The sequence below is a fragment of the Cnephaeus nilssonii genome (genome assembly GCF_951640355.1).
Source record: "Cnephaeus nilssonii genome assembly, chromosome: 23".
Taxonomy (NCBI): Eukaryota; Metazoa; Chordata; class Mammalia; order Chiroptera; family Vespertilionidae; genus Cnephaeus; species Cnephaeus nilssonii.
The window spans coordinates 14,513,978-14,537,948 of NC_137094.1; the positions used below are offsets into that span (position 1 = coordinate 14,513,978).

At 47.8% G+C, this 23,971-nt stretch overlaps 1 protein-coding gene across 1 annotated transcript in view; it reads right to left on the minus strand.

Moving 5' to 3' along the window:
- RYR2 (ryanodine receptor 2) overlaps positions 1–23,971 on the minus strand; it is a gene marked incomplete at its 5' end in the record, with an annotated part of 198,852 nt that overhangs the window by 51,663 nt on the left and 123,218 nt on the right. Inside the window, 12 exons of the mRNA XM_079763764.1 lie at positions 368–498; positions 2,218–2,299; positions 3,999–4,237; positions 5,383–5,443; positions 12,212–12,261; positions 16,368–16,489; positions 18,686–18,750; positions 19,609–19,724; positions 20,177–20,300; positions 20,688–20,763; positions 21,602–21,679; positions 23,704–23,841. Of these exons, the coding sequence (XP_079619890.1) occupies positions 368–498; positions 2,218–2,299; positions 3,999–4,237; positions 5,383–5,443; positions 12,212–12,261; positions 16,368–16,489; positions 18,686–18,750; positions 19,609–19,724; positions 20,177–20,300; positions 20,688–20,763; positions 21,602–21,679; positions 23,704–23,841 (1,282 nt within the window). The remainder of the gene's footprint in view (positions 1–367; positions 499–2,217; positions 2,300–3,998; positions 4,238–5,382; positions 5,444–12,211; positions 12,262–16,367; positions 16,490–18,685; positions 18,751–19,608; positions 19,725–20,176; positions 20,301–20,687; positions 20,764–21,601; positions 21,680–23,703; positions 23,842–23,971) is intronic.

The window sequence follows — 23,971 nt, forward strand, 5'->3', positions numbered from 1 at the left end:
CTAGAGGAACACACCCAAGAAGAGATGGTGGTCACTGAAGTCACGGACACAAACAGCCATGCCCTCTGGGCTTCAAGGCTCAGCATGCCCACACGCCTCCACTGGGCCCTTCTCCTTGCTCATAGCAGCCGTGTCATCCTCTCTCTCTTCTCCCCACGCTCCTACCCTATCCTCCCCCCAACTCAATTTAAATCCTAGTAGATAATTCTAGGAGGTGCTCAAAGGCCAGTCCTTGAAATCATCGGGAAGCTTTCTCCACTGGGACAGTGAAAGAAATGGGGGTATGTATCCACCCAGATTTTCCCAAACGGAAAGTGACATGATGCGTGGCTGCACGTCTCAGCGGCTGCCCATGCAGCTGCGTTACCTGCTCTCTCCCGCGAGGAGCTAGTATTGTAGATGGAGCAGCTGTTGTGTTTGTTGAGATGAGTTTCCAGAAACGCCACCGGGAAGGCACCAGCAAAGGCCGCCAGACACTCGCCCACCGCAGATCGCTGCCTGGAGGGGAAATGCTTGTGATTTTTATTTCTCCCAAGTACAAAACTGAAGGTGTATTAAAACCGGCAGTTTAACCTGAGGGATAATAACAGTGCTGCTAATACTATTAACCCTCAAGTATAATTTCTATGTTATAAATAATCACATGCTTTCAATAACAAAGTTCCTGCCATTAAAAAAAGAAAGCCAAATTATCTTCTAGCTTACAGACGTTAAGTCCTGGCTAGTGTGGCTCGGAGGCTGGAGGGCCAGCCCACACACCAAAGGGTCATGGGTTCGATTCCTAGTTGGGGACACAGGCCTGGGTTGTGGATTCACTACCTGCCCCTGGTCAGAGCTTGTGTGGGAGGCAACCAGTCAATGTTTCTCTCTCTCCCCCCCTCCCTCCCTCCTTTCTACTCTCTCTGAAAAGCAATGGAAAAAAAATCCTTGCGTGAGGATTAAAAAAAAAAGGATGCAGAATGGCAAAATTTCAGGCACATAATGTGGGTTAAATAAATGTTTTAAAATAATGAGAAGTAATTTATTTAAGAATTTAATAGGTTAAAATGTTTCATGTATGACTTCAGAGTCAGCAATGTATTCCCTTACATCTGATTAATCTATCATTAATAATTCTTGTCACTTAATTACTTAATTTTTTTATTCAAGTAGTAATTCTCAGACCAACTCTGATCATTTGTGTTGGTATTCTGGAAATAGCCATTTTTCTTTTAGATGACTTGTACTAAAATTACTGTATTTTTATTAGCACTTACGTTACTTTTTCATTTTTAAAAAACATATTTTACTCATATTCAAAATTTTAGTTTTCTATTCTTCCAGGTCATTTTATCATATGCAAACCTGCACTAGCAGATTCATAAACACTCAAGTTAAAGCTTTATGTTAAATATGGTCTTTACTGAAATTGCTTTACTTTCCCCCCATAACTCTTGTATTATATTGTAAGGATAGGAAAAAGGCCTTTCTTCTTCGCTGTGGTCTTCCGTGATTTATGAGAAGCACCTGGTAATGAAACTCCCAGATTGTTGGCTCCTCTGTTCAAACTGTGGGACAAGATAAGCTACTCTCAAGGCTACATTCTTGCATCCCCTCCTCCCTGCTGTTTTCACAACTCAGAGATAATTTGCAGGAAGGCATCTCTAGTTAGTAGAAAGTTCCCTTCCCACCTCACCTTCAAAAAAAGCCTCTTTTAAACTCTTCATAACTTTTGCCCTAAGCATGTTATAGGCTTGGGAAAGTACTAATAAGATAGTTCCCTGAGACATCTGTCAGACGGTCTCTTGGAAAGCAAACACACTGTAACTCTTTAAGACAGCCCTGGAACCTGCTCAACATCAGCACAACCCTGACCCCTTCCTTCCCTGATGCCTGGCAACAGCCACAGCTTGAAGAGCAGGCCACCCCTTTGTTCCTGCCCCGTATCAACTAGCAATACACCGGCCCTTTCCTCTACTGGGAAGTCAATGCAACTTCCTCTCTGCATCTCTCCTTTTAGTTGTGAATTCTTTCACAGCCTGAGTCACCAGCCAAAGCCTAACATAAATCAAACTTACCTTAAAGATTGTGAAACTGCTCCCAAGGAATCCATAAAATGAACCTGGTTCTTTAATTTCTAACTAAGGAAAAAGTTATAGAGGGAAGACTTTTCTAACACTTGAAGTAGTTATAATACTTGAAACAGCTATTGAGACAAAGTTAAATTTAAAACTTTACCTTTCCACATAAATACTCTTGCTCGTTCCCAGAGCATATAAGCTCGTCAGAATTCTATAACAGGACACCTGTACATCTTCCACTAGGGAAAAAGAGAACCGCACATGAAAAAAACACTTGTTATTTACACATTGTCTAAGAAAGCTTCGCTAAAACCAAAATTCCATATTAAAGGCATGCTGATATTTTAACGTTTGAGAGAAACAACATAAGAACAAACAATATGTAAAAGGAAACATGAAAAGGTTTTCTCAAACAAAATTCTTTTCTTTCAGGAGCTTAAAGCATTCTAAAGAAGCACTGTGATTACTCAGAACACGATCAGGAACAATTTCTTTATAGTTTTTCTCTAGGTACCGTATTTTCCGGCGTATAAGACAACTTTTTAACCCAGGAAAATCATCTCAAAAGTCGGGGGTCTTATACGCCGGAAAATATGGTATATGAATAAAAGATTACTTCAAGAATGAAAGTAACACAAGAGTAACTTGGAGGGCAGGTAGGTGTTTTACTCCTGCTCCCGAGTTATATGAAGGTGGCACCTTTTATTTTAGGTCTCAATGAACCAGCATGAGAATGGTAGAGGATGGAGTGTACTAGTTATTTCTGACACAGCCGGGCAGGTAGTGTTTAAGTCAGTCACCTTGGTGGTTTCTGCAGCTACAGAATCAAACAAAACCTGGTAGATGGTCTATGACCCACGAAGATGTCTATTGGCAAGGAAATCTAAGAACCTTGAATTTCTAATTCTAACTCAGCTCTGTTTCCTGCAGGAAACACGACATCAATGGAGAAACCACCTTGTCCTCCAGACGGTTTCCATGGCCACGCTGCACTGCAAACAGTGCTCCTGCTGCTTCCAGAAACCTCGCAGCCAGTGTCCTTGTCGTCACCCAGCTCTGCAGTGGGTTTTGTGCAGAGCTGCACGCCCCTGGGACCTACACACGGAGTCTCAGCAGCTGGGGCTGAGACTGCATGGCAAGGACCCGCCCCTTCTCTCGTGTTCATGTCAGCACAAGGGCCGGATGCTGGGGCAGGTCATGCGTTATTTTTTCCCACATAACCTTGGGCATTCTGTGGATATATTTTTTTTAAAATATATTTTTATTGATTTCAGAGAAGAAAGAAGGAGAGATAGAAATATCAATGATGAGAGAGAATCATTGATCAGCTACCTCTGCACAACCCCTACTGGGGACTGAGCCCATGACCTGGGCAGGTGCCCTGACCAGGAATCGAAGCGTGACCTCCTGGTTCATAAATTGATGCTCAACCACTGAGCCATGCCGGCCGGGCCTGTGGATATTTTTAATAACTACAGAATTCCAGCCATCAACAGCTGGTCAAATCCCCAATGAAAATAGGCGGAAACCTATTAACAGAAGCTGTGTGGGCCACCCACGGCGACAGGCTATTCGGACACAGACTGGTCTCAGCAGCCTTCAGCTTGCTGGTCATGCAGCCATGGAAAGGATCTGCATCGACTCAGAAGCAAGTGGAAACGTTTCACGTGCATGTCCCATGGTCAGACCGCGTTAGCAAGCGCCATGGGAAGAGACAACACCGAAGAGTGACTTTGGAATTTGCACGTGGACAGTGGAAGACTGTCATGCGATTCAGCGGGCTACCTCTGCAAGAACGGTTCCTGTAACTCACACTCAACCTAGAATGTTCTGCAAAACAAGCAGGTCAATGTCCACGCAGCGCTGGAGGGACCCAGATGTGGCTTCCATGGCTGCTGTGCCGCCTAGAAATGAGGCTCTAAGGGCAGGTCTACGTACGGATCAGGTCTTCCCCGAACTGGTGCTGGCCGATGTGCTCGAACAGGGAGGACAGCACAGGCAGCAGCGCCACCGTCGTGTAGTTGATGATCTGCGTGACGCCCCGCGGCTGGCTGCGGGTGTGCGTGAACTGGCCCTCCTTCAGGTTTTCCAGGGTCCTGTCCAGGTCCTCCGCCGCGCTGTCCAGAAACGCACTGAGTGCGCCCTTGACGCTCTCCAGGCCGGTCTTCATGACGGTCCTGGGGGGGACAGAGCGCAGGCGTGAAGGGAGCAGTGAGCAGGAACACGCTCTGGTTCTCCCAGCACACGCTCAGTCGCCAGCCCTTTACATCCACTCAAACACTTCCACACACTTGGAGTTTTAGCCACGTTGCTCTGTAATTCATGACTGATCCTAAATTCCTTCATAAGAGAACCTCAGAGCAGAGGGCAGGGCTAATGCCTAGTTTTCCAGCCGCGGTCTCACATTCTGAGAGGCTTTATTCTATAACTAAGCAAACACAGCCGCTGAGCCCGTTCAGTTCACCCCAAATCCAACAGGAGGAGAATGTTTCCGGAGCGATGGCTGGGAAAGAAACATTCGAGGGCGACTCCACCAAGTCGCCAAATGACACGGAAGTGCGGTGCTTTGAGGGGAGATGCGGAGTGACCTATCAGCCTCTCCTCACACGCAGGAGGAGACTCCTGGGCCACCCTTCCTAGTAAGAATGAAGGTGCACGATGGCGTCTCCTTTCTCCATTTATCATACAAAATACCTCAAAGTTTTAAACACAAACCTGGATTATCCAAGGTCTCATGGAATACTCTCGGTAAGAGACAGTCAGCAACTTTCAGTTAGATTTGTCCTGGGTAATAAATGAATTTAACGTGCGGCTGAAGGCTGAGTCGGTCATGCTGCATGGGTTGACTGACTCTGTGTTCAGACCACATGCTGGGTGGCCGGTTGTGTTGATGGCAGGCAGAGGAGAAAGGACACAGACCGGGGCTGGCTGACCACCACCCACTGTGCAGTCTTAGGCTTCACGCTATATGTGTAACCTGAGAGTAACCCCTCACGTTTCTGGTAAAGTAAATGTCACCACAAACGTGAGCCGGGCATGGTGTCTCTGCTATCACTGCCACTTCTCCCTCACAGGACACATTCCCAGCTCAGCCCGTGACACGCCAAGATGCTGCAGCAATTACTCAAATTTAACCATTTACATATGATCATGAAAATAACCAAATGCCATTGTATTAGTAATTTACAAAGGATTTTTCTTCTCACCTACACTGAAATCTTCAGTACTATTCCAAAGAATATAATGAAGGCAGTAGCCCACTTTAATATTCTCCAATGTCATGACGACACTCACTGACTTAGATAAAAACGGACCCGTGTACCTTGCATCCAGGGTCTGACCCAAAATGTGAAGACAGTTGACGATGGAAGCTGCATCGTTTCCTAAAGAAGAAGAAGAGAAAAGCTGTGTGAATTGCCCTGAGAGTTTGCCAGCTTTCTCCTTTTCTATTAATAGTTGTGTCTCAAAAATTAGTCCACAGCACAACTCAATGTAACAGCTAAGATCTCCGACAATGGAGTTTCACATGCGGTTTCCTGCTGCGGTGGTTACGCGGATGTCAGTAGGGAAGCGGAGAAGCGGGCCTCGGCGAGGAGCTGATGCACTCAGAAGCAGTGGGAGCGCTGGCCAGGCGGGGGGTCTAACTGAGCTCTCCACGGGCACCCCTCCACCTACCAGCTCGCCTCCTGGTTAAACACACTGCGTGGCAGCTGTGACGTCAGCTCACAGCCTTTATGGGATGAGGTGGCTGAAAGTCTAACAAATGTCATTCCAGTTTGATTACCCCCTGTCTCTGCCCTCTGATTGCATTCACCTGGACTCAGAGCAGCTCATCGGCCTGAATGTTGTTGGTCTTTGTTGACAGAGAAGCACCATGCTATTGTGTAAAAAAGCATCAGAAGCCGAGAGAGTTAAATCCTACTCCCAGGAGACACCTAAAATGGGGCCGACTGCTCTTGAAAGATGAAACTCCCTCATTTTGATTGGCAGAAATGTGAATTATACAACCACTATATTTATATGACTTTGTGATGAGAATAAGAAAAGCAAGTCCAAAGTTACAGTGATTTGACTGCTCACGAGATAGTCTGACGTTATGCCGTCTTTATTCTGTATTCTATATACAATGTGTGTGTGTATATATACTTTTTTCCCCACTGTATAACATATCGTCATTTCCTGGATCCTGGGGTTAACAACTCCTATTTGAATATAAGTTTTTATGACATTTGAGTATGTTCTATTCTTTATACAAAAAAGTATCCTAAAATAAATGAATTAAATATACATGGAAACTAAGAATTGCTTTAGAATGTCAGCGAGCCAGTTTAGTGACATGAGACAGACAAGAAAAAAATAAGGCACTCATGACGGAGCTCTGAGTACTTTCAGAAAAGTCCCGTTCATCTGTGCTTGGTCTCTCAGAATTCCTGATGATAACGGAGACAAAACGAGCCGAAGGGCAGAATTTGTTACGTCCCTGTCTATTGGCTGGTGGCAATCTTAGGGCTTGTACTGTGGTACTGTGATCCCTGAAAGTGTTATTCATTTAATTACTCATTCATTCAATAAATACTGTTACATACCAGGCACTCTCAAACTTCACGTAATAAGCAAAACAGCGTTCTCAAGGTACTTGCATTTTAATTGGGATACAGATAACAATCAAAAATCAGTATGTAATATAATATCAGGCCACAGTAAAAATATATAGCAGGATATAGGGCTTAGAGCAACTGGAGAGAGTAACAGGGGGCGTGGTCAGGAGGCCGACCCCGAGAAAGGGGCAAATGAGCAGAGCTACTGGAAGGAACAATGAAGGAACAGACCGGGCATACAGCCGGGAGAAGGGCCCAGGAGAGGGAACTGCAGGTGCAAAGGCCCTGGGGCGGAAATGAGCCTGGTGCTCCAGGTGAGGAAGTGAAGTCGCTGATGCGGGGGGATGGGGAAGGAGGAGATGTGTGTTGGGGGGCGGGGGGAGGAGGCCAGGGGCTAGTGCCCCGCACCCGGAGCAAGAACTCTGGGCACGTTTCTTAAGTGCAACAGAAAGACAGATGGGTTTTGAACAGATTGGAATCTGACTGATATTTTAAAAGGATGAAATCCCAACATGCAAAACTCTGGAAGGGCCACGTGACGTGAGCCAGGACGCTCCTGCGGTGCCGTCAAGGGGTGGGTGGGGGGTGAATTTGGATCAGCATATCAGCAGTGAAGACATTAGGAACATACTTTTAAGTTTTTTCTTATGGGTTAAATGGGACATTTATCAGCTGTTCTTTTTTTCATTTTATTTTCATTTCTCCCTGCCCACCCCACCCCACCCCCCTTTTTCTCTTTGGTTTTCTTTTGTCTTCAGCCTGTTCAGCACACTCGGAGTTCTTGTCGCTGTTTGGTAAGGAGACCCTGGACAAGCACCCGCACGCCCTCCCTGGGCGGTTCCCGAGCATGGGGCGGTTTCTGAGGATGCCGACTGGGGGTCAGACGTCCCGCCAGGCTGCGGATACAGCAATAAGCCCTCAAAGAGCTGAGCGGTTGGGGCCAGAAAGAGATGTTAGCCCAGGGACATCACAGAGAGGAGGAGCAGGTGCAGGAGCCGTGAGCGGCACAGGCAGGAGGGGCCTCGGGAGGTGGGGAAGGTGACCTGGGAGAGGAGCGTCTGGACGGAACTCTGAAGGATGGCAGCTGCCTCCATGGTGGGGATGAGGGATCGGCAAGTGAATGGACCTGCAGGGGACCCGGTGCAGCTGGCCATGACAGTACGTGCCGGGACCTGGGCAGAAAGGGAATCCACACGGTCAAGGAGCAGCGAGAGGCCCCTGAGGCTCAGGCACAGGGAGCCGCAACTTGCTCAGGGGTGCGAATGGAGGCCACAGGAGCCAGACTGGGCCCAGCAGGCGGCCAGATGAAGAATTCCGGTCTTTATTCTACAGAAATGGGAAGCCACTGCATGGGTAGGCGTGCACCTGAGGCTGTGTTCTGGGCAGAAGGAACGCTGTGCTCCCGGGCGGCAGGAGACACACGCCTGCAGGTGGCCTGGGGTACTGGCACGTAACGAAATCATTTCTGTCCCCACGGCCTGGAGAACGCCCTGCACACACAGACGTGCAGTGCTTTGCTGAGTGACGTCAGGAAGGCATCAGGTCTGTTTTCATCAGGAAGAGGGAAGCCTTACGAAGTGCCCTGTGCCCCCGTGCCCCCACCGCTGCCCTTGCAGCCTGACTCACCCCCACTAAAAGCCGCTGAGAGGCTGCCCTGGGCTGGAACGCGAGGGGTTTGTCTTCTCGGACTGCCTGGGAGTCAGGGTGAGAGCTCCTGAGCAGCAGCGGGGGAGGTGGGATTAAAGGCACTCGCTCCTCAGTCAGCAATGGGCCCTCGGCGTGAGCTTACAACCACGAGCGAACCTTCCGGAGTCCAAGAGCCAAGCCTCTATGTACACAAGACGCTATTATTTTCCCCATAAAACGTTTTAATGGGTACACGAGAACTACTGTTCTGTGGGGAATGAGGCCTGTCCCCCTTGTTAAAACCTTACCGTTTTTTTAATATAAAATGAATGGCATGAAAACAAGAATGTCTTTAATTCTCAGAGAGTGTGCTTCAAAAGATAGGAAATACTTGGATTAAAGATACAACTGTATTCAGTCCAAGTTTTAGCCTTTCTCCCTCTATAGATTAGAAAGATCATTCGCCCTGCCCAGTGTGGCTCTGCAGGTTTGATTCCCGGTCAGGACACAGGCCCGGGGTGCGGGCACCATCCCCAGTGGGGGGCGTGCAGGAGGAATCCGAACAATGATTCTCTCTCATCACTGATGTTTCTCTCTTTCCCCCTTCCTCTCTCTAAAATGCAAAAAAAAAAAAATTATTTTGAAAGAAAAACATTTCAACTCCAGGAGAGACTTGTAGATGTAACTAGCATTTGGCATCCAACTTGGATAAATATTCCATCACTCATCAAACTACCTCACACAGGCACTGCCACTAGCTCGCCACGGGCGCCACCAACAGGCAAGAGGCTGGTCCCCTGGTTTTGTATAAAGCTCCCCTTGGTCTCAACTGCACTGTCCTCACTCATCTCAGGTTAACATGGCTCTCTCTACACTTCACCTTTGCTCACAGACAAAGCCCCAGAATTGTTTGTTAACCTCAACGTTCCGTCCTGCCTGGAACCCCTTCCAGGTGAAAGCTGTACGGTTACAGCTCACCTGGCACTTGAACACTCATCCCCCAACACTGGACTGATAGGTGCCAGAGCTCTAAGGTTAGACTCCTTACTTTAGTCTGGTTCAAAAATAAAAGCCCAAGTTCAGAGACAGCAAGTGCCTGTCCAGATCAGTCCGTTGGCTTAGTTACACACATAAGGCTTGCACCTGGGTTTTCTGGCTCACAGCCCACACCGTTCTCCCCAGGACACCACGAGGTTATAGCTGCGTCGTCTGAAGGTTACGTGTCTAATGGAGGTGGGCGGGGGGGCGGTGAGGACATCTGTAATAATGTCAACAATAAAGTTAAACCAAGAGGGCACTGCAGGTGCTTCGGCAGGGAGTTATCGGGTGCCGGGTAAACTCCACCCCCCGGGACACAGGGGTGTGTGAGGAACTCTCCGCTATGCCGGCAGCTCCCCGACAGTTCCCATAAGGCACCCCAGTCCACGTGCTCTGCGACCGCAGTGGGCTCCCGAGGGTGAGGGTTGATAATGCGGTGTCAAAACACACACCAGAAAAGCTTTCAGTAGCTATTAGAGAAATAAACGCAGATTAAAAATAGAGTGTTTAAATATATGTGTACATATTTAAAAAATAAAGTTTACATGTCTTAGACTTAAATATTCTAATAACTGGGCATGTCTGCAGTATAACATGTTTGGCCTCTTGGAGTTTGTGTTATTTTACAGGAAAATGCCAAAGCAAATTTGAAAAAATAATAAAAGATATCAAAATAATATAAAGAATTCACAAAAATATGGTGCTGAAGAACCGTTACATAGTAGCTCTCCAAAAAGTTCCTGTTAAAAATTTTAAAAATCGTATTTAAATGCTAAGGGATTTAAAATGCAATGCCTGAAAGCACTCTCAGAACCACACAGAGATGGAAAAACGTTGAAGTCCAGTTCTCTCTCCTGATAGTCTGACGAGTTATATACTCCAAAGGAGAAAAGGAGGCCAAAGAACAGTCACAATTAATCCACGGCAATGGGAGTCTACACACAGTTCCTTTTTTGAGGATTCTAAAATGAGAAAAGACACAAGGGAAGCTTAGGGGTGCCAGAGACTTTCTGTCTTGGCCTGAGCAAATGGGTACAGACCCAGGTGACATCCCACAAGCCATGGCACCAGCTGTCCTGGACACTTACGTACTTTGCTGCCTGTGTGGAGTACCTCAGAAATTATTAAAAGGAAATTAGAGAGATATGTAAAACTCCAAGAGTTTCCTATATGTAAGAAGTCAGAAGCCACATAACGGCAGCATTATGCTCATTCATAAGAATGCAAAAGAGTGCAGCTGAGCCCTGGCCGGGTGGCTCAGCTGGCTGGAGCGTCATCCATACACCAAGAGGTTGCAGGTTTGATTCACGGTCAGGGCACATAACCAGGCTGCCGGTTTGATCCCAGGTTGGGGCGAGTACCTGAGGCAACCAATTGATGTTTCTCTCTCAAGTTGATACCTCTCTCTCTCTCTCTCTCCCCCTCTCTCTCTTTCTCTCTCTCTCTCTAAACATACCCTCGGGTGAGGATTAACAAAACCAGTGCAGCTGAGAAACATTGTCCTTATCCAGCTCTATGTGAGGTCACACTCCCTAAAGACAAACGGAAGATGTGGGAATCCACTGTTATTGTGAGAAGGTGAAGGAGTACATGAACATTCTGTACGAAATGTTTCTAGGTTGAAGGGAAGTCCAACCAAAGCTAGTCTCCTGGGAATTATTCAGAAGATAATGTCCACCCTGCCCTGGTGGCTCACTGGTTAGAGTGTCATCCCCGGTCAGAGCACATACAAGAATCACCCACTGAATGCATACATAAGTGGGACAGCACATCAGTGTTTCTCTCTTTCTCTTCCCTTCTTCTCTCTAAAATCAATTTTTAAAACAGATGATTCCCGCTTTAATTTTGGATAACTGAAACATCAATGCAAAAATTCAGGCAGTCAATATGAAACATAACTTATAATTTCTAAATTTAAGAACACCAAATATTGGATGCAATTATAATAGAAACTAAATATATCAAGTAATTATATTCAGAAACTATAATTTCCCAAAAAGTGTAATGTGTAGAACTTACAAGTTATTTGTGTGTATTTATATATGTACACACACACACACACATATATACCTATTCCTCAGTTATTCACGGTGCCTTGATAAAACCCTTAGTTCTCCCTGTAAATGGAGTTAAGCTGAGAGCACCTTTTCCGGTGCACTAAATGTTTTGTTCCTGAGGTCCCCCTAACACTGCCCTGAAAGCTCACATCTGGAGCTCACATGTACTTGGCCGGCTTATGACAGTAGATGAGGGAAGGTCCCACTCAGCTCTGCCAGCCGCCGCAGAGTCCCCACAGGACACGGGAGTGAGTGGCCGCCTGCACGCAGTGGAGGCAGGTGCCGGGAGTGTGGACTTCAGCTCGGTGAACTCAGAAACCCACAGAAACTGACTATGGGCTGAGCGGTTCTAGAAGAGTCACTCTGGCTAAGTGAAGTCCTTGCCCTCGCTGTCTACTCCGTGGCTCCCATGTCTGAAATGCAGTTGGCATGCACATGTGTAGTCCAGAGCATTAAACGTAAGTGCAGGGGAAAGTTTTCATCTATAACAGCTCATCACTGAATCGATCCGAGATCAGCAAAGACGCATTCAAGGTCCCTGTTCGGCTGCTCCCTCTGATACAAACATGGCACGCACTGCCGTCCCCCGTCCCTTGCTCCGTAATGGCACAGCCTTAGGGTTTTCACATGGACAGTGGATGAGTATAAAAAGCTGGTCTCCCGTTTCACCACAGGGCAGGCTCCTGAGGATGGACCTGCAGGCCCGGGGCCGGGCCCGGGACGAGCACATGCAGCCATGCCCACGTGCGCGCATGCAACACCGCACACCACACAGTGCCGACGCGAAGGACCCGGTGAGGCCATGCGGGTGCTTGTCCAGGGGTCTCCTTACCAAACAGTGAGATCCTATGCCTGACAAGAACTCCGAGTTTGCAGAACAGGCTGAAGACAAAAGAAAACCAAAGAGAAAGGGGGAGAGGGGGGAGGTAGAAGAGACAGGGAGAAACGAAAATAAAATGGGGAAAAAAAAAAAAAAGAAGAAGAAAAAAGAAAAATAAACAGCTGATATATGAGCCGGAAAAAGCAACATGATGTCACGCAGAGAGTACTGATTCTCCAAGCAGAATGTGGAGTAAAGGTATTAAAGAAAGTTTCTGAGTGCATATCTTTAACAAACATGGTTTAAAAAGCACATATTATAAGAAACAAAAAACCGAAAGCAAAGCTAATTAATATAAAAGCAATCTATATGAAACCCGCAAAAATATAACTGAAGAGAAACCACAAGGAAAAGATTTATCTGTCCAAATGTCCTACTGAAATTCTAGAATCGGTGGTTGTTACGGACATTAGTTAACAACAGAAATATGGTGCTTTGGGCATAAAATGTTACGTTAAGTGTGCGTGTGTTTCATCACTTGGACTTTGCCGCTTCCCAACCTGGGCCCTTACACATAGCACTCCCGTCCCTCCCAGCCAAGCATTTCCCAGAGGTCGTTTCTGAATTTCTGTCTGCATCTGTCGTCCCATGTAACTGACGTTGCCCTCACAGCCACCTCTGCTCTCTGCGGAGACCCAGCTCTGACGCTGTCACCTTGGACAGGGATGTGACGGCACCACCCACATCCAGCCCGACTTCCCAAGCACAGTCAGCGCTGGTCCTGACCGCCCTCCTCCCGGCACAGCTCTCCCAGGACCAGCGTGGGTGGCAGCATGGGGCACCGACTCCGCCAGGGAGTAAATGGGGCAACTAGCTGCTCGTGACAGGATGGCAGAAAGGAGGCCGAGAAAACCACACCTGAGATGCTGACCTCCCCGACGAGGGCTGTGGCCTCAGACCTCACTGCAGGAACCAAGTGGACTCATTTGTAAATGAAAGTCACCACAGGTGGAAAATCTCTCCAGTGCGGAATGTTTTACACAGCCATCTACTCAGCCAAAACTCAGACATCGGTTTTCATGGCATCAGCCCCTGCGCTGTGTTACCTGAACAACACACCAGAACAAGAGCAGCCTCTCCGGGTGCCTCATCACAGAACTCCACGTGGGGACCGCGAGGACCAGCATCTGCCTCCGTTGAAGGAGAGCCGTCACATCTTAGAACTGCACACCTTCCGGATTTATCTCGCGATATCTTCTACCTCTCACTCGGGGGTGCTCGCTGGTATCCTGGGGAAACGTCCTGAGACGATGCTGAGTTTACAGCACAAGGGCTGTGTTTTACCCGAGTTAAGCCAGACCTGGGATACTTGGCTGTGATGTTAAACAGAACTGCTCCGTATCCCATGCCTTTAGGTGACACTTAAGCCTGAGACCCTGTCAGAGAAAAGTGACCTCTTCCATCAGCTGCTCCCAACAGCACCTGATGTGGCCCCTGCGAGAATCAGTGATATATAGAAAGCTGGGCGCTCCTGTGCTGTCACTTTCCGGGTGTACGTTTGTTTGTTATGAGCTCTGGCCTACACTTTCTCTAAAAATCCTATGTAATAAAAGGCTAATATGCAAAGCGACCGAATAGCAGAACGACCAGTCGCTATGACACACACTGACCACCAGGGGCAGATGCTCAATGCAGGAGCTGCCTCCTGGTGGTCAGTGCACTCCCACAGGGGGAACGCTGCTCAGCCAGAAGCCAGGCTGATGGCTGGCAAGCAAGGCAGTAGTGGCGGGAGCCTCTCCTGCCTCCACGGCAGCACTAAGGATGTCCAACTGACGGCTTAGGCCTGCTCCCTGGCACAGCTCTCCCGAGGGCTCCTGGACTGTGAGGGGGCGCAGGCTGGGCTGAGGGACCTCCCCTGAGTGCACGAATTTCGTGCACCGGGCCTCTAGTATTTCCATAATACTCGGTCCTCTCTCTCTCTCCTCATGACTAACACTGGAGAATTTGCGTGGGTTCTCCCTCAGCATCGCCACTCACTCGCTGGCTCAGCACCCCTTGCTGCCCTGCCACTGCTCCCCACTGAGCGCCCTGAGGGCCTCAGGACCAACCAGCACACCGACCTTCTCCATCTCCATGTGACCTCACTGGCTGTGGAACCTGTGACACTCAGATTCAAGCATTTCTCCGCCAAACACATATTTCCAACTTTCGGCTGGATCTCCAGATAAACAAGCTGCTAATGGCCAATAAATACCGAACCAAACTTAACCTCTTCCTGAAACTGGCCCTTCTGAAATTCCTCCAGGGTGCCAGTGACACCGCAGTGTCGACCGCCCAGCCTGCACCTCAGCACCGCGCTGGCCTGCCTCTCGACTTGCCGGGTTGATTGTCTCTCTCGGTGTCTCTCACACCCAGCCCCTCTCTCCATTCACACAGTGCCCTCTACACCTTATACATGTCCCACCTCCATGCATCACCCTTATTACATTGTGAGCTCTACATGTATGAGTCACTCAGCCATACTTCTGAGTCCATTACAGTTAAAGACTGTATCCTTGCATGCCATGGCCCAGCCCACCCTTCCACTCCCCTGCTCCTGCCAGAAGCACTGGGTGGTCATTCTCCCCTGGAAGAGGCTTCAGTGGCTTCTTAGTGCTGACTAAGTGAAAACATTAGAGAAAATTTAAAAGATAAAGATGTCAATGACAACAGTTAATGCCAATGACAACATTCCACAGTGAATCCACATCCCCTGAACCTGCCCTGGAACCACACGGTGAAGCTGCTCTGGTTCACCTGGTGAGGGGCGGGGAGCAAGGCCGAGTGCCCTGTGGTCCGTGAGCAGTTCTCAGAGTGAGACTGACAATTACACGGAGGCAGCAGACAGCGCAGGCGACGGGAGAAGCGGAATGTGTACAAGTCTCTGTGCTGCTCCTCTGTCCTCAGTGCTTTGTCTCCCGATTTATGGAACTGAGTGGCATCTCAATGACCGGTGCCCTCGGGCACACACTGTGTGTGTGACAAAGGCTGACTGGGCCCAGGGAGGACGAGGACACTCTGCAGTGGCCCTGGGGGCATGAGTCAGTGGGAACTTGGCGCCCTGTGGGCACTCACTGTCCAGGGGGACGGGGCCCAGCAGCTGCAGGAAGGCCTGTGAGGTGAGCGGACGCCCCTGGGGACGTATTCACTGCACACCAGTTTTATCAACATTGCAGGAAGATTCTTATCTGACAGAGTTTGGGGACATGTTAATGCTATTGCAATCCTCTATCACATGACTGGCTACCTACTAGCTGGAAAATAGATAATGTACCTGAGTAAAGAGATGAGTTTAAAATTCCATTCAAGTCCCCATTCCGAATGTCACTAAAGCAGAAGTCTAACTCTTCACCCTCTGCACCCAGGCCCACGTCCCTCTCTCCGACAGGCTGGTACTGACTGCCATTCAGCGTATCATCACTGCCGAGTCCAAGGACAGCCCGGGCCTGCTTCGTACAGGTGCGCACGCGCAGGAAAGTGTTCCCGCTCAGGCGAGAGCTGGGCGTGGGCCCTGCCCAGGCAGCGCGGCGACGAGGAAAAGGCTCCCTCAGTCAACGCTTCTCGTGTGCAAGTTCTGGGGGAACTCTGGGTCCCCGATGGAAACCCCAGGGCACCACCAGTAAACCTATGATAACACTTAGATTGAAACAAAAATGAGAAAGCGCTGCTCCATGCCGGCTAGAGCAGGGCAAGGGGAATGCTCGGGGAGGCTGCACTCTGACTGCACTTTCTCCCAAGAGTTGACATTATTTTTTTTTTTAATATTTAAAATTGTAATTCTTGTAAATGGGATTTTGCCCTCCTAAAAAATTAAGGTTGGTAAGAATATGAGATCGGAAAGAATTTTAATAAATTAATGTTAAAAGCACCATCTTTCAAACCTCCCAATACAGGGGTGCTCTCCAGCGTCCACCTGTGAATTGTGTGGGTATTTTAGTCCTGCCATTCAGCAGCCAATATAGAAAACCTCGCTGTCTACAGCACATGCATTCACCCGCAGAAACCGCCATCCCCGGGGTCTGAGAGCAGGAGGACGGCCGGGCAGAGGCACTGGACACAGCTGCTCAGCCCGGCGCTCCTTCCCCAGGGCGCCCCCTCCCCACAGCGGTCTGCGTGCGCAGCTGTTTACCTCGTCACCATCTCCTTCTCCTTGTTTGACGCGTGTCCTCCGGAGCACAGCGGTCTGCTCGCTGCAGACAAGAAGTATAAACGGTGGTTTTTGAAATACTGGTCGATTAGAGGCAGCACAACCTGAAAGGAAGGAGAAGACGACAGGTGTACACAGGGGAGTTTGGGGGGTGAGTGAGCGCTGAGGCTGGAGCAGGCAGACCATGTTCACGTGCAACAGGTGCCAATCCCCACAGCCATACCAGCCGCCCGCCAGGGAGTGGCTCTCTCCTCGCCCTGTCCTGCCAGTTCCTGTGTGTGTGTGTGGGGGGGGGGGGGGTACTTATGAGGGATACACTAAATTTTCGGCTGTTTAGAATTATTTTTAGTATTTTATCAAAATGAAATATTCGTAATCATCCATAAATGCAGATTAGTCGCAATCAATGACTGCCACTTATGCGGCCTCTGCCACGCGTGGGGACGGCAGTGACATGTGCATGCAATCCGCCCGGTGAGACTCTGTGTGGCGGTGCCATCCCCTTCTCTGCAGGTGCAAACTGAGGTGCAGACAAGGCGTGGTCCCCTCACAGTCGCCTGCCACTTGCCGCTCCACAAGGTCCTCAAAGCCGCCTCCCACTGCCTGCGCCAGCCCTGGGGGCCTTGGGTGGACTCCTCCCGCCTTGCCCACTGAGCCACAGGCTCTGCCCAGGCCGCGCCCTCTGTCTGCAATGCTCCTCCCTCGCCCGTGACGGCCCACGCCCTCCTGCAGGCCTCCTCAGGGCTGCATGACGCCCTTGCTCACTCCTCAACTAGACAAGGCCTCCCTATTCTCAGCTCGTGCAACACCATGTGCAGCTTTCCACTCTGTGATCGGGATTAGTGTCTCTCCCTCAGAGTCTCTGGGGCACAGAGAACAAGAAACCCTTCTGCGCTGGTTCCCCCTCAGTCCTCTCCTGGACCCTGTGACCACCACCTCACAGGGTCATTTACCACGAAGCACCAATGCTGAGGGCTCCGCTGGGCGTGTAACAACCAGCAGACAAATGTTTGAACAAATAAAAGAAAAAAAGGGAGACTAAATGGCATTCCCAGCACTGAGACTCAAGTCTGTCTCACTACATTTTCCCCTACAAGGTGGTGCCGAGTATGTAAATAGGATAGGAACATGGACGTCTGGTGATCTTCCTAGAAAGTTGAGACATTGCCCGAACTTAGTGATTGGCATATGATAGGTACTCAACAAATACGTGAATGAATGAGTCATAGATTTGGTAGAAATTAAGCCACACCGGGCACCTGCAAACATAACCACTAGGATGCTGAGGACGCAGGCCATGCAATACAAGGGTGTCTTTAAACATGGTGCAGGCCGTGAATTCAGCACCCCAACCCCTGAACCCAGGGGACTGCATCACAGTGAAAGAGGTGACTGGCGGGTGCAGCTCAGAATAAACTTCAGCTGCTTCGTGCAGACCTTGAGCAGAAGAATAGACCAGAGAAATCTCCCTGACAGTCAAGGGCACAATTCTAAAAACATAGGGCGGAAGCCAAATGTAAGTCAATCGGAAGAATGTGCCATTTTGCAAATGATGTCTAACGCAAGTACTTTGAAAGGAAATTGGCAGACGTGAATAGGTCTTTAGGTTAATGGCAACATCCTGTCCACGGGAAAGTGTCCAGGGCATTCATTCCGTGTCCGTGACAGAGACGTGCCAGGACAAGTTCTGACGCCCGACAGGCCAGGCACAGTGCAAACACGGATTAAGTCAATAAACCAACATGGGAACTTGACAACCAACTCTGCACCTTCCCCAGTGGCCAAAAGAAAGTCATAAAAGCTCCGGGCAAACAGCAGATTCTTGATAAACTGTGCTAAATGGAATGAACACTCAGTATCTGACCAGCAGGTGGTCTCTGAGCCCCAGCCTCCCCATCTGTAAGCCAGCAGCCGAAGGCCCCACAATAAAGGTCCTATTGTGACTGTCCTCGTCATGTTCCCGTTTACAAATCAGCTGGCGTTGTTCATCTTTCTGAAAGAAATGCTCAACTAAAAATGTTCCATCATAACAACATTCAAATACTAAGAAAGCAGTATTTCCTTCCATGTTGTATGATAAAGCCAGAAAGGGAGAACGCTGTGAACTGAGGCAGCGAGGGCAGAGTGAGCTGCGGGGCCCAGCGCCCACACGGTTCATGCAGCTGTGGGTGCCGCGATCTGTGGGCTTGAGCAGAAGCCACACTTAAAGGCAAGCGCGTTCCGAAAAGAGGCAAAAAGCGAACGGGGTACTCTGTAAGCAAACACACTGAAGCGAAAACAAGACGGACTGTATACTGTACTTTAGCAAAGAACTTGATTTCTTGCTCGTAAGGGAAACGCTGTCCTTTGCCTCTGCTGCCGCCATCTGCAGACAGGAGAGAGTGTTCAGGAACATGGGCACGTCCAACATTCCAATCCCCACCCGCACGCAGAGTGCCCAGCACTGAGGAATGTGCTACCCCACCGACTGGACGTGAAAAGCCAACCAAAAACACACAGGCTAACTTTGGCAGTGTAATAATAAACAAAAAGAAATGTAAACCAACAGCCAAATTCAACTAAAAAGCGACTGAGCAGAGCCCAGCTAGGGCTCAGGGGCCTGGAGAGAAGAATGGGAACAGAACAAGGACGAAGCCCATCTCAGCAGCAGGTCCCACAGCTGGGCTGAGAGAGTGCCTATAAGCTGAGCGACTTCCATAAGCAAAGCAAAAACACCCAGGTCTCCCCAGGGCCCAGAAAATGATCTCGAGGTTCAGAATTGACTGGCCGAAGGCATTTGCCTCAGGGTGGCCTTTTCCTCCCTCCTTCGAGCATGCAGAGGGGCGTCATGCACACAGAAGAGGAATAATACACTAAGGACCACCGTGACGTGCGGCACATGGGGCAGAGGGAGCGATTCAGAGTTAGATACAGGGTTTCAGTAAAATTTGCAGGCAGAGCCTCCATATTTTTAAGAATCAAACTAACTTGCCTGAAAAAGTTCTTTTGCCAACAGAAGTCAAAACCATCTGAGATATACACTATTAAATCTTAGACACACTCAGGATAGGTTTTAGAAACTTTTAACAATATTTTGTAATATCACAACGTTCTTCCCGTGAATAAAGAAAACAATGGCTTTTTAAGACTTGCTAATTTCATTCTTGTTGTCACTTTAGCATTAAATCTCTCCCACGCATGTCACGCAAATGGCTGGACCCATATAAGGGACCGAGATACCTACCGAACTCCAAGATATACTGATGGGCTTCGTCCACGTAGCGGATGAGCTGCTGAAGGAAGCTGTAGGCAAATCGCTTCTCAATCGTAGGCGTGTCCAACTCCAGGTCCTTGAACCCTCTAGAAGCGCAGAATGAAAATGGAAACCAACATCCACAAGACTATTAGGAGGTAAATATGTATTTAAGAAAATGTTATGTTACATATACAAGTTTAGACGATTCTTTAATATTCTGTAGCTAAAGGCAAAAATGAGGCTTAATTTATCAGGACTATTTTGAATACTTGGATGTAAAACTGTAGCTAATAACTTTATTATTATGCAATACACTTTATTACTGTGCTGCCGTTAGAGAAACAGACTGTCATTTCTGGATAATGGTCGGGGAGTAACAAGCTCTAAGGAACTGTGGCAAACAGCGACGCGCTGATGATTCTGATGTGCACTGAGTGCAGGGAATAGTAGCGCTAAGGTTTGAACAGGTCGCTGACTTCACTCTTGGCCTTGATGCGTCTGATAGGGATGTCTGACTGGTCTTACAAGGTGATAAGTGGGGCGTGTGCGCTTGTACCTGGACACAGCATAGCCGTTGATCTGCAAGAACTTGAGGATGTCCTGAGCTTTCTCCCGGTCCTTGGCTTTCTCTTTGGCCGTCAGCGTATCATAAGGCACCAGCAGGGGATGGTTCCCGCCTCCTAAGAGAATGTCCAGACAAGAACACAGAGTAGCAGCGGGAAGTCATCTGGAATGAGACACGCTGCCTATGTCACAGGGCCACACCACAGAGCTCCTGTGCCCTCTCCACGCACGAGGATCAAGGGCTCACGCGGGCTCTTCCCCCAGCGCCAAGAGGGTTCCAAGGAAGACTGCCTTGGGGCTCGGGAGGCAATGACCCGTGAGCACCAGGCTTTCCTGACACTAAGTGCCCACAGCACCCGCAGCCACGGGAAGGGAGGGGGGTGGGTTCCCTCCCATTTGAACATCCCAGTAATTTGAAGGTGTAATAGCTCAGGTGGTAAAGCGTCTATTTCACCCCGGCAGTGGGACTCTGCGTTTCAATGAGGATTTTTAGAAAATATTACCTTTGGACTCCAGTTCCATTTTCTTCTTCTTTGCCCATATATTATGGTAGTTTTCAGCCATCATTTCTGCCATAGCCTTAAATGAACAAAATATTTAGCAACTCAGTTATGCTTTAATAAGTAGAAAAGGGTAACTTTGTTTTCCAATGTGTAATATGAAAACATGCTTTAAATTAATAAGTCATAGTGTATTGGTGATAAAGTACTTCCAGGAAATAACCAAACACACCTGTCTTCCTTGGAGCCTGACTCCCAGAGAACGGGAATGATGGTGAAATGACAGAAACAGTGGAGGAGATTTGAAGGGAATGGTCATTGTTACTTTTAATGTTTAAAGGCACGTGTTTGATTAATTCAATCATGAAACTTCAAATTAGCTATGAACTTCAACAACAACAAATTATTTACCACTTTTTCTTTTCATTTCCAAAGCTTCAGAAGATAACCTAAACCTTATTAAACACCAACGGCAGAGAACATCAGACAAACAGTCTAGTTTTTCGTCTCATGGCACACATAAATTAATTGGTAAAATGTGTGGCACACCGAAAAATGTATTTTTTGCCAATTTGACAAAAATAGGTATAAGTTTGATTCAGTCACACTGAGACATGGAAGCACAGAATAGACCAACTGAGGAATCTGAGAGAGAAGGGAGGAGGGGGGACAGGAAGAGATTAACCAAAGAACTGATATGCATATGTGCATAACCCATGGACACAGACAATAGTGCAGGGAAGCCCTGGGGACAGAGTAGGGAAAGGGTCAATGGGGGTATAAGGGGGACATCTGTAATACTTTCAGCAATAAAGATAAATAACACACACACACACACACACACACACACACACACACACACACACACACCAACCCACAAAATTTGCAGAGTATTTTAAACTGTAGCCAATACTTACATGCAGGTCCCTGGACAGTGTGACATTGCTCATGTCAATGGCCCGGGGGCTGTACCCATGCGCAGCATCCACAGAAACCTAGACAAGTTGTGTGAAAAGTAGTATCTCATTAAAACGCCCTGCGGAGAGACGTGCAAGGTACTTCCGAAATACAAGGCAAACGGACTTCCAAACACACTTCCTCGGACAAAACTGGCACGTATCTGCACAAACAGATCCCACAAACTTAGCTAGCAAATTAAATTATATTTGGGTGCCTGACAATGACTGGTGACTGCATACTAATCCCCGACATCTTCGGGGTTGCCAGCCCCAAAAGCTAATAATCAGAATTCAATTGTGCAATGATTCTAAGATTCCAGAATGTTCCCTTCATCAAAGGATCTTTGTGTTCTTGAGTTTCTTACAAATTCTACTTGGCTGCAATGAACTTTACCCTTTCTCATATAACAATAATTAATCAAAGAGGTCAATATTTACAAATGTCTTTATAAGCTAAATGTTAAGATAAAATATAACCAACTTTTTACTTTTAAAAGTATAACATAGACAGGGTGTCCCAAAAATGTATACATCCTTTGAATAATTATTAATTCCAATGGGGTAAATCTGAATAGCAAGAAACATCAATTGAGCTATCAGCTGTTAAAGTGTGTATACATTTTTTTGGGACACCTACTAGTATCAGTGATTTACAAAGGTTTCCTATAACCAGGAAGTTTCCTTCATTTTTGAAGTTTGGCATTTACAAAATGAAACATATCTTCTTATCAACTGTAAAAAGGTTCCGCTGCCCTGTGCTCTGAACACATCCCTCCAATGGCATGTTAGGTGACAGTGTGTCATGCCTATAAATCTGAAATTATACTTTGACATATGTCACAGTATAGTTGTATTATTATATAAATATATATTAGACATACTTCATGATGTATGCATATTATTATATTTCATATGTATACTCTCATGTTAGACATGGATAAACACGAAACAAAATGAAAGCTACAATAAAGCGCACATCTGGGCTTGTGAAACCAAACGAGGGCTGTTGCAGGCCATCACTAACGAAGGGCTCCCGGCTGCATCCAATTCTCTGCATTCCTACTGCCCAGTGCTCAGTTTGGGCTCAGTATGTGTTGAAACACATGAAAACAAAATATAGTTTGAAACGTGTGCATACACAAAGAAAAGGTAAAATCACAGTTTCCATTTATATGATACCTACTTAAGAGAACTTTAGGTAAAATATGCCCAAATCAGAACTTAAATCTATTTAAAAATGTATTTCAAATACATGTTTCACGTGCTTTTTCCCCAGAAACATTTCTGTATAAATGGCAATACAGACACAATATTCTGTGTACCCAGATACAGAGGCCTGAGCAGTGTGGTCAGGGACAGTGACAGACTTAGCTTCAGGAACACGAAAGGACCAGCGCTGAGAGTTGGTGTCTGGTCCGACCTGAACCCAGGTTCTCCAGGTCTAGGCTGCGCCTCCTGGAGCAGCGGTCGCCAACCGGTGGGTGGTCCGTGAGGCCCAAAAGGTTGGTGACCGCTGTCCCGGAGCACTTAGCCACACATGTAGCAGCTGGCTGAGGGGACGCGACTTCCTGGGTGTGCCATTAGTGACGAGCTCTCGGAACTCCTGCCCTGACTGTCGGGGTGCACAGTGGACCTTTGCAAGTGGCAGGTGCTCAAGCTCCCCTGCACGGCACAGCCACGTGGGTTCGAGGTCGGGATCACTTCTGCCTGGCCTCCCGCTTCTCCCTAAGGACCAGCCTTCAGCTCTTACCGGAGAGGAGAAAGTTCTAGACAACCCACTTGCAGGTAATGAACACACTACCGCTTTCAATGGTGCAACTTCAAGACCGTACCCCTGGGGACCCCTTCACAGCCTGGCCAGGAAAGGGCGGCCTGGCTAACCCCTCCAGCACTTTAACCAACACGGCACCGAAAATTTAAAAACAAATGTGTGTTTCCCTCTAAACTTTACATTAATCTTCAGAGTTTTCAAATTATTTGTTTTGAAACACCCAGTAAGTAAATAAAAGATTAGACTTATCTAACAACAGCGTAAACCATGGCTTCCTGGCGGCGCTCACCTGGCTGGTCTGAGAGATGCGCCGGGTCCGGTGGTAGAGGGCCATGCTGTCCCCCTCCCGCGTGCGCTCAATTCTCCAGCCCCAAGCCAGCATCGTCTTCAAAGATTCTTTGATTGGCCAGCGATAGATTTCTTTTTCCTACAGACAAAAAGGAGAAGATAAAAGGTGTGGGGGAATATTAAGAATCCAAATTAAAATATTTAATGCTTTGCTCTGAAATTGACTTCATTTAAAAAAAACAAATGATTGAACCCGTGGACACAAACAA